The 15794-nt window shown below is 41.2% G+C and overlaps 2 protein-coding genes and 1 long non-coding RNA gene across 4 annotated transcripts in view; 2 read left to right on the top strand and 1 right to left on the bottom strand.

Moving 5' to 3' along the window:
* Positions 1-1235, top strand: part of zgc:65894 (uncharacterized protein LOC335798 homolog) — a 3298-nt gene extending 2063 nt beyond the window's left edge. The window contains exon 5 of the mRNA XM_034239229.1: positions 19-1235. Within this exon, the coding sequence (XP_034095120.1) occupies positions 19-831 (813 nt within the window). The 3' untranslated portion in view covers positions 832-1235. The remainder of the gene's footprint in view (positions 1-18) is intronic.
* Positions 1236-2093: 858 nt separating this feature from the next.
* Positions 2094-12035, top strand: si:dkey-76b14.2 (DENN domain-containing protein 1B). 2 transcript variants are annotated; one of them, XM_034239175.1, is made up of 23 exons: positions 2094-2274; positions 3190-3254; positions 3865-3908; positions 4658-4713; positions 4790-4909; positions 4996-5065; positions 5164-5244; positions 5335-5400; positions 5853-5906; positions 5992-6102; positions 6290-6390; positions 6745-6790; positions 6889-6990; positions 7699-7824; positions 8045-8146; positions 8416-8506; positions 8703-8743; positions 8833-8883; positions 8966-9013; positions 9266-9373; positions 9770-9852; positions 9974-10187; positions 10487-12035. In XM_034239175.1, exons 1-23 carry the CDS (start codon positions 2258-2260, stop codon positions 11441-11443), a joined length of 2754 nt encoding a protein of 917 aa, XP_034095066.1. In that variant the 5' UTR covers positions 2094-2257; the 3' UTR covers positions 11444-12035. The 2 variants fall into 2 exon arrangements, with proteins under 2 accessions (XP_034095066.1, XP_034095067.1); XM_034239176.1 differs by lacking the exon at positions 5335-5400 and having other exon boundaries at positions 2095-2274.
* Positions 12036-12611: 576 nt separating this feature from the next.
* LOC117561644 lies at positions 12612-15769 on the bottom strand. The gene is made up of 3 exons (XR_004571415.1): positions 15411-15769; positions 13776-13863; positions 12612-12868 (listed from the first exon to the last, which is right to left on the bottom strand). It is a non-coding gene; the product is annotated as an uncharacterized LOC117561644 (long non-coding RNA).
* Between the last annotated feature and the right edge of the window lie 25 nt (positions 15770-15794).

Here is a 15794-nt window from a genome sequence, read left to right as displayed (position 1 = left end):
TCTGCTTTGTGCCTCCAGGTTTCAGACACAGTGGTGGAGCCCTACAACGCCACCCTGTCTGTCCACCAGCTTGTTGAGAATACAGACGAGACTTACTGCATTGACAACGAGGCCCTCTATGACATCTGCTTCCGCACCCTCAAACTCACCACACCCACTTACGGAGACCTCAACCACCTGGTGTCTGCCACCATGAGCGGGGTGACGACTTGCCTACGTTTCCCCGGCCAGCTCAACGCCGACCTCCGCAAACTGGCCGTCAACATGGTGCCCTTCCCCCGTCTGCACTTCTTCATGCCCGGCTTTGCCCCCCTCACCAGCAGAGGCAGCCAGCAGTACAGAGCCCTCTCTGTGCCCGAACTCACACAGCAGATGTTCGACGCCAAGAACATGATGGCGGCCTGCGACCCTCGTCACGGCCGCTACCTCACCGTTGCTGCCGTGTTCCGCGGCCGCATGTCCATGAAGGAGGTGGACGAGCAGATGCTGAACGTGCAGAACAAGAACAGCAGCTACTTTGTTGAATGGATTCCCAACAACGTCAAGACAGCCGTGTGCGACATCCCACCCCGTGGGCTCAAGATGGCCGCCACCTTCATCGGGAACAGCACTGCCATCCAGGAGCTGTTCAAGCGCATCTCCGAGCAGTTCACCGCCATGTTCCGTCGCAAGGCCTTCCTCCACTGGTACACCGGAGAAGGCATGGATGAGATGGAGTTCACCGAGGCTGAGAGCAACATGAACGACTTGGTGTCCGAGTACCAGCAGTACCAGGACGCCACCGCTGAGGAGGGAGAGTTTGAGGAGGAGGGAGAAGAAGAGGCAACCTAAAGCTAAAATAACCCACGATTTCTCAACTGCACTCGTCATAAATCCATCCAACCGTCCAAATATTAATTCACTTTAACTCCTCTGAGGGAGTCAAAGTACTAAGTACTATCCGTTCCCTTTTTCCTGTTATCCTTCTCTTCCCTTTTCTCTCTGCCTCTCCTCTTTCCTCCTCTCAGAGTAGGACTCACAAGGCTAAAGTGACCCCCCGACCTCATAGTTCACATAGAGGAAGCTAACACAGCTGTGCTTGTGGTATTTTGTCAGTAGCTTTCTGTCCATGCTCTTTCATCAGCATCAGTCAAACTGGGCCAAGTATTCAATGAAACTGTTCAACTTTCAATGTTCAATTTGATCACTTGTCTAGTTTGGCATTGATTGAAATAAATGTTTTATTCCTGTTAAAAGTGTTTGATGTTCATCTGTGTAATGCATTTTGGATTTCAATACATTTTTACATAAAATACAAGGAGATAAGTAAACCCACGCTGTAGATTAATAAAGTCCTGCTGACAAAATAGATCCCTTTTGACTAAAATAGACAAAAGAGAATATCAAAAAATGTTTTAGGTGTGAAATTAATCTTCAAGTTAGACTCTAGATGGCACAGTGTTAACCAAAATGGAGACCTGCATTATCTAATGATAAGGCAGTTTTGCTTGAACACCACTAGGAGGAAGTAAAGAGATCTGCGAGTGTAAAGCCTCTCAGGATGAGGATATGAAACCTGTCGACCAAATGACTTCATAAATGCTAGATCTAAAAATGCATATGTTTTTTTATTTATTCAGGAAGTCACAGTGAATTCTCTTGACAATAAGGTAACTCATTATAGAGGAGACAAACTACTACACTCCTACAACAACTATAATAATAGAAAAGCAAGATTGAAATATACATACAAGGTTAGTTAGAGATATCCTTAAAAAATAAAACAGAAATACAAGCATATTGTGTAAACCAGTCTGAAATCAGAACCTCTAACATTTCATTTTTTGTAAATTGTCCAATTAATTTCAGTGTGTGAAGTTGTAGTCTACTCTAACTGTACCATGATTGTTCCTGAAGCCGCTCATGAAGATGTATATGATAATGTAAAGACATGCTTTACACCTGATGGCTGCCTTTTTAAAATGAGTATCCAACTCTAATAGGAAACAGAGGGTGAAAAAACATCAAAGGATGGAAATGGAAGTCTATGAGAGAGCTTAGAGAGGTTGGTTATAACAGACGTCATGAACACACACTGACATAGATCAGGAAGTGTTCTGTCACTTCTATTGCGCTGATTGTGTAGAGAGCTGCTACCGCCGGTGTGCTACTTCGTTTGCACCACTGCTACATCCTAAGTATGGCCATCATCTGAGACTCCTGCTGAAGATATTGGCCCTCCTGGACAAACACATGGACTCAGACACATCGGGACAGCATGGGCTCCAGACTGAAGTGAGTGGTCATGTCTTTCTTCGCTTGACTTCCATCATCACTGCCTGTCAGTCTGTTCTTGTGGTTTTTCATGACTTCCTCTCACAACTGCACAGGAAGTTTCCTGCAGCAACTCTTTGCCCTTTATGTGTTGCCATACACTTTACAGTAGACACTTTTCTTCTTAAAAGCAATCTGTGTTTGATGCATATGAGCCACTTTTTAGAATTGTAAAGTAATCCCACAGTGGAGGAGGAAGTATACTTTACATGAGTAAAATAAGCAAAACCGGAGTGTATAAAGACTATCGTAAAAGTATTGCATTTTAAAATGTTATTTAAATTAAACTACAAAAGTATAGGCATCAAAAAACACTTAAAGTAACAAAGGTAAGTATCCAACTTGAAGAATTTCGCCTATAAGAATAATATATTGTAAATATTCTATTTCTATTTATTATTAATGTGTTTATCTGTTTAATGTTGTAGCTGGTAAATACAGAACAGATTTTGTCTATTTTTTGGGGGGGTGGTTATCTATAATAATAATACATCGCCATTTGTAGTAGATTGATATTTGTTATTAAGAATCTAAATCTAAGTGACTAAAGATGTCAATTAAATGAAGTCGAGAAAAATAGTACAATATTTACCTCTGAAAAGTAGAGTAGAAGTATACAGCAGTATGAAATTACTACAAATTCCTCATAAATGTTTTAAGTAAATGTATAAGGTAACAGTCCTTTTTCCTCAAAAGCATACCTCATACCTCCCTGAGAACAAAATCCTCTAGGTTTTGTGAGATAATGTTTTGATTAATATGATAAATGTTGGGCAGATTGACTAGTTAGTGTCAACACATATTTGGAAATGTTTTGGTTTGAAACACACTGTCAAGATAATCTTAAAAATGATGTGTGAATCTCTTTCCTGTCAGACAAAACCCTGAGCAAACCTTTTACTGGTTCTTTCAAGCAACTTGCCCCGTAGCCCGAGACAAAGGTGAGTCCTCTTTATTCCGTGCGACACACCAGGGCTAAAGAAGTAGATGTGATTACTGTGATTCTGTGTATCAGCCTCTATATCGGTATAGATGAGCCATTTCTATGTGCAAAGTGATTTTTCAGCAATAGAGAAGTTGTTTAAAATTGTTCCTCAAACTCTTCCCTCTGACTTTGTTTACCATCTTCTCGTCATTTTCCCGCATGACATGTTACAACAATCTGACTGTTAATTACAATCTGACATGTGGGTGACTTAGAAAACACGCATGAATTATGATGTGATAAGATAATAATGCTTGGTGAGTATAAAGGTGTTTTTGCCGAGCTTAGGGCTCATACTTCCTGTCATGTGATCAGAAAAACCACAAAGTCACACTAGATGAGATGAAGCATGTTATGTTTAGACTGAGCAGCTGGGTTAAATAAATACTTTTTATTGACATGCAACATTTATTTAAACTGCCCATCTTAAATAATGTGTCGTCTTTCTATTACAACCAGTGTTGCCTTATAACACACCTAAAATACTTTGCTTCTCTACATGTTCTGTGTAGCTGATGTTTTTGGAGTATTATGTGGTTCATTTCATCAATGTTTTTATGTCCTAGATCCCGGTGTTGTGTTTCAGTTCCCAGAGGACTTCAGCGATGAGGTAGCCATTCATGTCTTCTGCTCCTGGAATGGTTTGATATGTGTTGATGTATTGTTGCGTTAAACTGATGGAAGAGGCTTGTTTTAGCCATGCTACTGCCGTGCCTCTGTTAGGATGGCAATGTCAGTCAGTCTGCGGGTCAGTCCGTCCACCACTCTGAATACATGCATTAACATTGCCATTGCTATGAATTTTCATGCAGCGTTATATTCTGATCAAATTTCTAACGTGTCTAATATGGGAGAGTGGGGTAAGATGAGTCAATTTGTACTAATGTTGTCCTCTAGGCAAGGGAACATTCGATAGAAGTAATTCTATTCTATTGCTTTACTTTTATGTATGCACCACAACACCAAGTCAAATTCCTCGTACGTGTAAACCTACCTGGTAATAAACCTGTTTCTGATTCTAATTCTGATTCTGATTCTCTCCATCACAACCAGATATAAATGATGTGTACTTCCTGAATTTATGGTCACAAGACAAAAAATGTGCACAGTTCCCTAGATTAACTCTCCGCTACTTTGGTTTGTGATCGAATACCTCCAAAAAACACTCACCATCCCATCAGCCTCAGCTGTACATTATCGCTAATGCTAATTGGATGATATCTGCCTGGCAGTGTGAATGTGTTATCAGTGATGTGCCTAAGTGCAGCCTCATATAACCATTAGCATTGCTTGACTCTTTCAACATGTCATGTGATATTTCACTGTTCACATGAAACACACAATTCTATCCCTCTCCAGGAGTCCTCTCAAACATTACCCCGGTTCTGCTTCCCGTATGACATAGGCCTACAAAGGTGAGTACAAACTGTTGTTACTCATGGTTACACTGTTTATCTATACGTCAACCTCTCACCACATCTATCTGCACAGATCGAAGGAGGGGGTGGCCGTGCAGCACTTTACCTTTGTTTTGACTGACCTTGAAGGATGCCAGCGGTTTGGCTTTTGCCGTCTCACCAACCACACACATACCTGCCTCTGCATGCTCAGGTACATCTGTGTGAGAATGAGAAAATGTGGGTGTAAGGGGATTTTAAAATAGTTATTCTAATGATTCTAAAATTATGATTTTACAGTTATCTTCCATGGTTTGAAGTGTTTTACAAACTTCTCAACAACTTGGCTGATTACCTCTCGAAAGGACAGGTGAGTTTTCGTTGCTTGTCTGTTATCTTTCTGCTCCTCTATTTGTCTGAAATAAACACACTCTTATATGAGTATCCTTAAAATCATGTTCTCAACAGACCAATGAGATGAAAGCTCTGCTGGCTGCACTCTACAAGCAGCCCTTACCACTGGCAGCTGGATCAGTCACTCTGCAGATGGTAAATCTCTAAATATCCAATATGGTGTCACACTTGACTTATTTGGCTGTTTACCTGTCAGTGGTTAGCGTGTTGTGTTTTTTTTCTGAGGGAGAGCAGCTTTTGGTCAGCACAGAGGTGTCCCATCCTGATGGACACAGAGAGGGAAAAGAGGGGGTGAGTCCCACAGGGGTTCATGTGGTCTCGAAGAACTGCCGAGCGGATACAGACTAACTCCTGGAAAACTCTAGCTGTCTGTGCTTGATGGCTAAACCTCGTGTGTGTGGACTAAAACGTTGTCATTCGTCTCTCTAATTGAATGTTTAAGCCAAACCTAACACGATTTGCACTAATGCCCGCCTGACCTTTGTGAACAGTTGAACAGTTGTATGTATCCTAACCCATAAATAACCCTTGATTATACTGATCCCAAATACGTGTGTATGGACTTTTTTCATTCCAAAATAAGCCATTATTTAATGGATACAGAACTTTGGAATGAAACCTATAGCCTCATCCTGTAACCTTTTGTGCATGCATGTCATATGATTTCGAAAGCCAGCTGAAAGCAGACACATTTGCATTAAAATCCAGTTTTTATTAATGTTTATTTCATTTGTCATGACCAGGTTCCGTACTTCATCGCTCCAGACCCGAGAAGTCTCCCTTCAATCCCCGAAAATGTGAGCAAAAATGATTTAAAGTTAAATGAATTAGTTTAGAGACCTAGCCCATTAAACCTGAATTGCATGTGCTTGTGTTTTCCAGAGGAACCTGACTGAGATGATAGTGGCAGTAGATGTGGGGAACCTGCTCCAGCTCTACGCCAGCATGCTGTTTGAGAGACGCATCCTCATCTTTGCCAGCAAACTCAGCACTGTAAGACACACATTTGTTATCTTCTATTGTTTTTAAAGAGTGTCTAGACGTGTGTCATGTTCAGACTCTGAAAACTCATGACACTTTAGCTTATCCAAGAAGTTCAGTCATGGTAGACCATACAGAAAGGTGTGTGTATCCTGTGTGTTAATGTCTGAAACAATTGTCAATTTTGTGTTGTGTATAGCTGACGTCCTGTGTGCATGCACTCAGTGCTTTGTTATACCCCATGTACTGGCAACACATCTTCATTCCTGTCCTGCCACCCCATCTGCTGGACTACTGCTGGTAAGAACCCTACCTACCTACCTACCTACCTACCTACCTACCTACCTACCTACCTACCTACCTACCTACCTACCTACCTACCTACCTACCTACCTACCTACCTACTACCTACCTACCTACCTACCTACCTACCTACCTACCTACCTACCTACCTACCTACCTACCTACCTACCTACCTACCTACCTACCTACCTACCTACCTACCTACCTACCTACCTACCTACCTACCTACCTACCTACCTACCTACCTACCTACCTACCTACCTACCTACCTACCTACCTACCTACCTACCTACCTACCTACCTACCATCCCACCTTCAATTAATTGAATCCACTCCTTGTTTGGGTTACAGTGCACCTATGCCCTACCTAATAGGGGTCCACGCCAGTCTATCTGAGGTAAACTCCTAATTAAAGTTGTCCATAGTCACTCAATTATTTCCTTATTGTGAACCACAAACGGAAGCTCAAACTGTGTTTTTGTGTCGGTCTGACAGAGGGTGAGGAGTCGTGGCTTGGAAGAAGTGGTTATTCTGAATGTGGACACAAACACTCTGGAAAACCCCTTTGACGACCTGAAAAGGATACCTTCAGATGTGGTAATACATACTATGTGTATATGTATGTTTGTCTGGTCAAAGTAAAGTATTTTGGTTGTCTCTTATCTCATACTGAACTATTTATAGGAAATAATGACTGGGATGTGAAGTGTACTACAGAATCAGGCTGTTATCCTAATTATTTATATAGATTCCTTTAATGGAAATAAAAGCAAGGTTCTTCATTTTCAAACCCTAACCCTGAAAAGTTCATGCATTTCATTGAGTGGTATGAACACATGTTCCAGCCCAACCATAATTCTCTTTCTATATTTCTGTCACTCTACACAATCTATGATAACAAAGTCAAAATGACAAAAAAGAGCATTCTCTGTAACAGCTTTGGCACTTCTTCTGTTAATCGTATTTGTTGTGCCCATTTGTATGTTTTTGTTGTTGGTTTTGAGCACTAGATAGCGCATTGGGGCACAGGGTATTTTGGTGACCTTACCGGCATAGGTGCGGGATTGGGACTGGGAAGAGCAACAGTTGTATGACCGTGTACCATGCACACGCTGTTTCTTTGGATATAAAATGGTATTGAAAGCTAAAAACGTTGTCGTGAATGAGATTACACACGTCCAATTCCCTAACCCAGTTTAGCCAATCCCTCTGCGATATTGAGTGGCAATAGTCACCACAGTATTATTAATCATTATTATTGAGCATAAGCATTTTCTCTTGATAAAAATGTAAATATTTCTCCAGATGTCTGGGCTGAAGGTGTGTTTGAAGCGTCAGGCGGTGTCTCCTGGCTGCGGGGTCTCGAGGGCCTTCCTCAAAGCTCAAGCTCTGCTGTTTGGAGGCTACAGGGACGCACTGCAGGGTGAAAAGGTCAATCATTCAAAAGGCTTATTGATGTCATTAAGTCTTCAGTTTGTTATAATAACAATACTAACAGTGCAGTAAATGATTAAATAGTTCAAATGTGTTTAAAGTGTTTTCTGCATTTCTGTTTGTTTATTTATATGGGCAGCTCGTCATGCCTATGTGCATTTTGGGGAAACATTTTTCTCTTTTGTTGTGTCAATAACACTCTACTTTTTTTCTACAGGAGGGTGAGGTGTGGTTCAGTGAGGAACTGTTTGTAGAGCACAAGTCTTCCAGCATGAGGCACTTCCTAGAGAATGCCATTCATCTACAGTCCTTCAAACAGGTGAGCATTGTGCCTCGTGTGCTTTACTGCCCTCTGCTGGGCACTGCAGTTACAGCTGGAGAAGAGCTTGTTGGGCAGAGAAAACAAATGAAATGCAGCTGCTTCAAAATGTTTCTGAAGTCCTTTGATGCTGATTTATACAGTAATGGACGGAGTGTTGTTTGCTACATCATATTACTTGGACTGGAAGTCATTCTGGTATTACTCTACTGTACATGAGTAAGCATTTAATATAATTTAGAAAAACATATCAAAATGTGTTTTTGTAGTTCATTGAAGGTCGCCTGGATATTCTGAACAAAGGGAAAGAACCAGATGACCTCTATGAAGAGGAGATCTTAAAGTGTGAAACAACTGCAGGTATGTGTGTGTGTGTGTGTGTGTGTGTGTGTGTGTGTGTGTGTGTGTGTGTGTGTGTGTGTGTGTGTGTGTGTGTGTGTGTGTGTGTGTGTGTGTGTGTGTGTGTGTGTGTGTGTGTGTGTGTGTGTGTGTGAATATGTATTTTATTACTCAGGTATCACTCTTCTCTTACCATTGTGTTTTTGTGTACTCATAGGGAGAAGCAAATCCTATCAACAGTTAGTTGGTAATTTGAAGGTAAGCTATTTGTATTATTATTATTGAAACCGCTTAAAGTTAATTCTTGTAAGTCCTTGCCAAAAATACAGTATGCACAATTCTGACAGAAAGGGGGAGGAGCGCTCATCCTTAACATGAAGTCCAAAGCAAACATGAGGGTGAGTCCTTTTTTTTTTGTAAGGGCAAGTGAATCCAGTCATATAAAAAACATTTGTTCATGCTGATTTTAATCTCTCCCAGGCCAAAGGTCTCACAAAGTCTGGTTTTAAAAACCTGCTGTTGCACAAGGTGGGTCAGTGTTTATGTGGTGTTGGTTTTTACAGGGATCAATCAAATGCTGCTGTTGATTTATTATAATACTTATTTGTTGTGTGTGTGTGTGTGTGTGTGTGTGTGTGTGTGTGTGTGTGTGTGTGTGTGTGTGTGTGTGTGTGTGTGTGTGTGTGTGTGTGTGTGTGTGTGTGTGTGTGTGTGTGTGTGTGTGTGTGTGTGTGTGTGTGTGTGTGTGTGTGTGTGTGTGTGTGTGTGTGTGTGATGCAGACCCAAAATGAAGAGAACACCCTTCACAGGGGAGGATCTGTGAAGCACCGCCGTGCCCAATCGGACTGCTTGCAGAACCGCCTGCCAATCACTCAACACTTTGGGAGGGTGAGAGCTCATCAGTAATCAAATATTTATTTAAAAAATGTCTTTCTAAAATGTAACAAACATAACATTATAATAAGATACAATGACTACTGTACATAAATGAATGAAAACCAAATAAATTGATAAATACTAATAATAAACATAATAATAATGGCCATGTTTGTTTGCAATGATTAGTCCATAAGCCAGAAAGCGTTATTGTGGCACTTTTAGTTTCCCCTACAAGATACCATTCACATGTATACTCTTTATTAATTCATGTTCTTATTTGTGCTATTTTGCATCGTTTTTGCTCCATTTCTATTGCCTTGTTGTGGTCCGCCCCGACATCTGTCACCTCTGTTGTGGAAATGTTGCATTCTCTTTGCTTCGTTACTCCATGTTGCCTCCTGTTAGTCACGTCCCCGTCGGCCTGTTCACAAATGTAGGTCCCCTGGAGACGAGGAAGACGTGCAGGACACTGGGGAGACATGGGATGGGTGAGAGTCTGAGATAAACTGAGAGATGGAGAAAAGTGGGAAAACCCTGGGATTGATGTAAATATTTTAAAATATGTTTTACTCTTTTGTGCCATTCCTATTTGCTATTTCTGTGTATCAGAGCTGGTTCTGGGCCTGTGGCCGAGCTGGACTCTGATCTGCAGAAGGATGAGGAAGATGGGGAAGATCCACTGCTGTGTGACCCAGAGGAGATGGATCTGCTGGGGGAGATCTTTGACACGCTCAGCTCCCGGAGCTCCAATGAGCGCGGCCTCCTGTACGCCACACGCAGCCTGGATCTGTTTGGACCTGACAGCCATGACTATATCAGGAAGGTAAGAAGATGAGGTGGCGGATGTTTGTGAGGTAGAGGGTCGTCCATCAATCGAAATACATTGGTTTCATTCCTGGCCAATGCAGCCCACATGTCGGATGTCCTTGAGCAAGATACTGAAACTGATATTGCATCCAATGGCATGGCCAACATGTGTGTGAATGTTGTTCTCCCCTGAAAAGGTTGTACCTTGAATGACCTCTGCCTCAGCACGTGAATGTCAAGTGCTTTAAGTGACAGGAGATAAATGCTTGAGGATCTAACACACACTGGTCTTACTCATGCCGTTGTGTTTTCTAGGGTGGTTTTCCAGCCAACCCGAGCCAAGAGAGCCTGTCTCTGTCCATCAGCGGCAGCGGCAGCCTGCACAGCTGGAACGTAGAAACCATGGAGGAGCAGTCAGACCTGACAGAGGACTCTGATTGGCTGTGCCTGGACACCAGCGTACCAGAGGAGGACAGGACAGAGAATCCGCTGGCAGTGTGTGACATAGGACAGCAAAAAGGAGGACAACAGGAAGAAGTGAAGGTAGCAATAAATGGGAACAAAGAAGAAGAAATAGATGGTGGAGGTAACTTTAAGGAAGTGAAATTAGAGGAAGAGACAAAAGAAGTGGGTCAGGAAAAGAGAGTGAGTTTAGGAGAGGAGCAATTGATAGGAATAGGGGATAATCGTGAGGATGAAGGGTTGAAAGAAGAGAGGGAAAGCGAACAAAGACAGAGTGACGAGGTAGCTGAGGGGCAAGAATTGGAAGAAGTGACAAATGAAATGCAGAAAGGTGAAGCAAAAGGAGAAGAGGGAAAAGAGCAGGAGAAAGATGATTTAAACAAACTGAATCGTCATCATCCCAACGCTGCGGAGGAGCAGCAAGAACTGGAGGACAATCTGGAACCCACATCTGGGCTTCAAAGTCTCATTGTTGACCCTAAACCTCCAGAAGGTCCTGTAAAAAGTAGAGAAGAAGCAGTAGAGAAACAGGAGCAAGACACAAAGCAGACCCCCTCTCCTCCTGAAGTGATGTCTGCTGAAACACACGTCCAGTCTCAGGCGCAGAGCCACGGCTTTCAGGTGAAGGCCAGGATCCAGGAGCGGTCTGAACCTGAGAGACCCTGCAACACAGTTTGGAGCAGGGAAAACACACAGACTCACCCGCCATGTGACTCAAATATATCAGAGAAGAAAAATGCCTCAAAGAATGGTGAGGACGAACCGCCTCTGATCAAAGTGTCTGAGCTTAAAAAGAGATTTGAAGCCTAAATTATATTTGTATTTTAACAAATCCAAGGAAAAGCACCAACATGAGCAAGTGTGTCAGCACTGATCACTCCTGCATATCTGTGACCCAGACCCTTTTTAAAAACGTTTTAGCGCTTTAAAAATAGGACACATATATAACGTTTCATGTTATTTAAAATGACTCAGTTAACCTAAAAAAGGATTGTAGCTTTAGGAAAATATTATACAGACTTCAATAGGTAGCGCATTCATTGTGGACTATTGGGGATTGGGACGATACAAAAGTGTCAGTGGCTCAGTGGAGTGTTTTTAATCATTTTTGGTATATGGAGTTGTTGTCGAGAAAATCTTATGGAACTTTGCCAAGATTGACCAAATATGAACAGATTTGTAGAACTAGGAAATGTAGTTGAAATGAAAGAAATACATGAATGTTTTGCATTTCTGCTACTGTATGATGGCCCATTTGTCATTGACACATGAATATTTGTTATAAGGTGTTTGAGAAAGTTATTAAATAAATACTATAACTGACAATGAGGATATTGCATGTCTGGTCTTCACACAGAATATGAACTTAAAGCGTAATAAACAAACTATTTTGAAAATCTAACATCCCGTTTCCTTCAATATTCAAAGACTTGGGTACAAAAAAAAGAAGGTATTCACATACCTGGTTTATTAATAGAACACCTCGTGTACCACACATACTGATTTAGAGACATTGAGCTCCTTAGAGCTTGACATAAAAGTGCATCACAGTAATCGTTTTAATCAATATCCTTCATAACTGGAAATAGTGTAAAACACAAAATGTTTTAGATATAAATACACAGAACAGACAGTACAGTACAAATATACTCATCTCCCTACAATACAAAATATACTTCAGCTCATGTTTCTTATCCGGCAAAACAACGGGAGTGAGGGATTTTTATGAAGCAATACAACAGGATCTGAGATGACACACATTTTCCCTTCCCATGCAGTGAGTCGGGGGGTTCGATTGAAAGTCTGATCTATGCATTTGTTGTCCCCAAGAAGAAAAACGTGCAGCACAAATAGTGTTTTTGAAGATTTTCTGGCGCCAAAGGCAAACATAGATCATTCTAGAGGAGCGCAGCACAGAGACGTCAGAGAACAGGAGGAATGGATCCACAGGTCACACAGGGACAGAGGACAGCGGGTGGGTCCACCTCCAAACGTCTGTCATATGAGGCGTTCCTCTTTAGGCAACGGGAGAGGCAGGCTTTGTTTTTCGCCCCCCCCCGATCCCGTCTGTTTCCTCTCCTCCGCACTGGGCCTGTATGTTCCCTCCATCCTCCTTTTCTTCCTGATGACACAGAGCAGCAGCAGCAGAGCCAGGCTGAGCAGCGACAGCACGGTGGAAACCAGGATGGACACAGCAGGGGCCATCAACACCTGCATCACCATGGTGACAGACAGCTGGGGAGGGAATCACGGTGGTCAGTCAATGTATAACTACCAAACTATTGATTGGTTACATTCAGCATGTTAAATAGTCTAGGAAATGATTTTGTGCGCAATATCCAAACCGTTTCCTGGAGAGAACTTAGCAATTTGATACTGAATATTGGAGGTGTTCAATTGGTAGCTTCCAATTAAAGCATAACCTATATTTGTGTTATTTAGTAGGTCTGGTCAACTGAAGAAGTAATGATGTGTAATTTGTCTACAAGTAGGCAAATGGAAAGATTTTAAAGTGTCACAATTGTTGATACTGTTAAATCATCAAAATATGATAAAAAGATGAAAACATACTGGAAAAATACCTCATAGCTTGTCTTAAAATCCTTAATATGGTATTCATAAATTAAGAGTAAATACCTTTTTTTTAAATAGCAATATTGGACGAGCCCTACATGATGAATGCTTAAAAGCAAGTTGTATTTTCACTTCCTTGATTGAGATAGACGGCTTTTTTGAGGATATTGATGATTGTCCCAGAATGGAAATTAATCGCTGTTCAAACCTATTTTTTAATCATGATCCATACTCATCCAGTATGATACAGACTTATTTTCCTTCTTTTAGAGTGGTGCAGTGACGCATCCTAAAACCCGGAAGTAAGCTGCGCATGGGTACCTTCCAGTTCTATCGATCATAAATCTATAAAAGTAGGGTAGACATGTGGAGATTATCCGTCTGAACAAACCGTGATCCGTCTCTTCCGGGTTGGATGCGTCGCTGCACCACTCTATTAGTACACAAATACATTACTCCTTGCCAAGAAACCTCCTAGGAAATAACCGACCCTTTAAATGAAATGATCCCCAAACAGGTATACAGGGATGAGATCATCCAACAGCGCGAAGTCCTAAAAAAAACCTACCTGGTGATGAGGAAGTACTGATCAGGTCTGTGAGGCCTGTGCCCTTACATCTGGACCAACACTGTTAAGATAGAAACAAAAGAGGAATCTGAAAGATAAGAAAGAAAGCAAATCAGGCATTGAACAAATGGGTGTCATCACAGCCAAAGATTTCATGTAAAAGAGAAAAAAAAACAATGATCAAAGTCAGTCCCCATTTAGTAATAGCAAGTCCATGTCAAATCGTGTTTTATTCCCACGCATTGTGGAGAAAAGAAAGGTTAAGCATGTGTTTAGATGAGAAGGGGGATATCATCTCAAGTGCACAGATTGACTTTATTTGGTGTGGTGCAGACAGTTCAAGCTCAGAGAAAGACTAAAAACACAGTTCAATGACCAAGAGTTATAAAAGGAAACTGTAAGGAAATATTCTTGTTTCAGGCTTCTATTCTAAACACTGACTGCAAGACAGCTAAATATTAGGTGCAAATATGTCACTGTAATGACTTGGTCAAAAGATCAAAGACAGCATCTAAAATAGTCGGGCTACAAAACAACTCTTGTCCCATGTACGTTAAACCTTTAATATTATTAAGTCCAATAGAACAACTCCAGGAAGTAAATACTTCAAACCACAGGTGAACACTTCTCTTCTAAAACACACAATAAAGTTAATGTTTCACAGGCAGTATTGCAGCAGTGCTGTTGTTTTGGATTACATTACATTCCTTAGGGCAGTTGTAGTTTATATTCAGCTAGTGTATTGCCTACAAAAGGCCAACAACATAACGCTTGAGGTTAGCAAAAATAAGAAATGTGGATTTAGAAAAAGCATTGCAGCTTAACAATTATTCTGTTAACCTACTAACAGATAATGAATGTTAATATTTTAAAAATCAAAAACCATTTCAGTCACTTTTTTTGCTCACAAAAAACGCACTTTTACAGGTAGTCAAATATGATGCTTCTTTTCCATGTAAATACATATCAAATTAGTTTTGAGGCAACTATTTAAGATTAGTGTGATGCTCTCTCTGTGATGCTGTGATTTTGATTTCTCTGTCATTTCTACATTTTCATAGACCAAAGAATATAATCAACAGATTAGTCAATACAAAATAACTGTTATTGCAGCACTAGTATGCAAACAAATAATTAAAATAAAGTACCCTCAACCTTCACATTTTAAGTTTTAACTTGTCAAATTAAATGAATATGTTGCCTGGTAAATGTATGTACAGAGAACAGGAAACTTCCTGGTCCGAACCGAAAAAGTAATAAACTTGTAATTTAAGATCCTTACATCCTTTCACGTTATAGCAATAAATCATTGTTAACGTGTGAACAAACTATGAAAAAGGTCCATTTCCGTCCTAATCCTTGATAAACTAAACACACGGACACACCCACTGAAGTTTGATATTGGTACAGGCAGATGTATGTCTGCGCACGGCGGAATGCATGAGGTCCTGGCTGCTGCACCTGTTTAACCGGTGCTCTCAGCCCAGGTAAACCGCTGAAAAGTACAGACATAAAGTAGTCTCTTAAGGCTCTGTAACTCTAGAAGAGGCTCGGAACATGTTTCGTTTGGGCTCGACTCGTAGGTTAAGTGTTGACCTTTTTTAGGGGATAATGGATACATTCAGAGAGAGTTACCTTCCGGTTACTGAGCGTCCGTCCAGGTGAGCGGACCGACGGCCTGTGGTGACTCTTGGTTCAGAGGAAGATGCTCTGGCAAAGCGACAGGACTCTTAATCCCGTCAGGTGCCGGTGTGTTCGCGACATAGCTCAAACTATTTTCTCCCACGCTCACCTGCATGCCCACATGTAAATGAGCCCGATCACGTGTCCCATTTCTTCCAATCAGGAACAGCTCCTTATCTCTCCAACTTTTTATTCTGTGCATGTCTTTCTTTATGTTGTTTATCTACTTCTTTGTTGGTGTTGCTTTTTGGCATTTCAAATGAAATGTTATTTTCAGACTTTTTTTATTTTTCCATTCAATTCTTTATATTGAATTTCGCAACATAAACCACCTTT

Source organism: Gymnodraco acuticeps, unplaced genomic scaffold, assembly GCF_902827175.1.
Source record: "Gymnodraco acuticeps unplaced genomic scaffold, fGymAcu1.1, whole genome shotgun sequence".
In the NCBI taxonomy this organism is placed as follows: Eukaryota; Metazoa; Chordata; class Actinopteri; order Perciformes; family Bathydraconidae; genus Gymnodraco; species Gymnodraco acuticeps.
The sequence above is the reverse complement of the archived record's forward strand: the minus strand, read 5'-3'. Positions and strand labels throughout refer to the sequence as shown.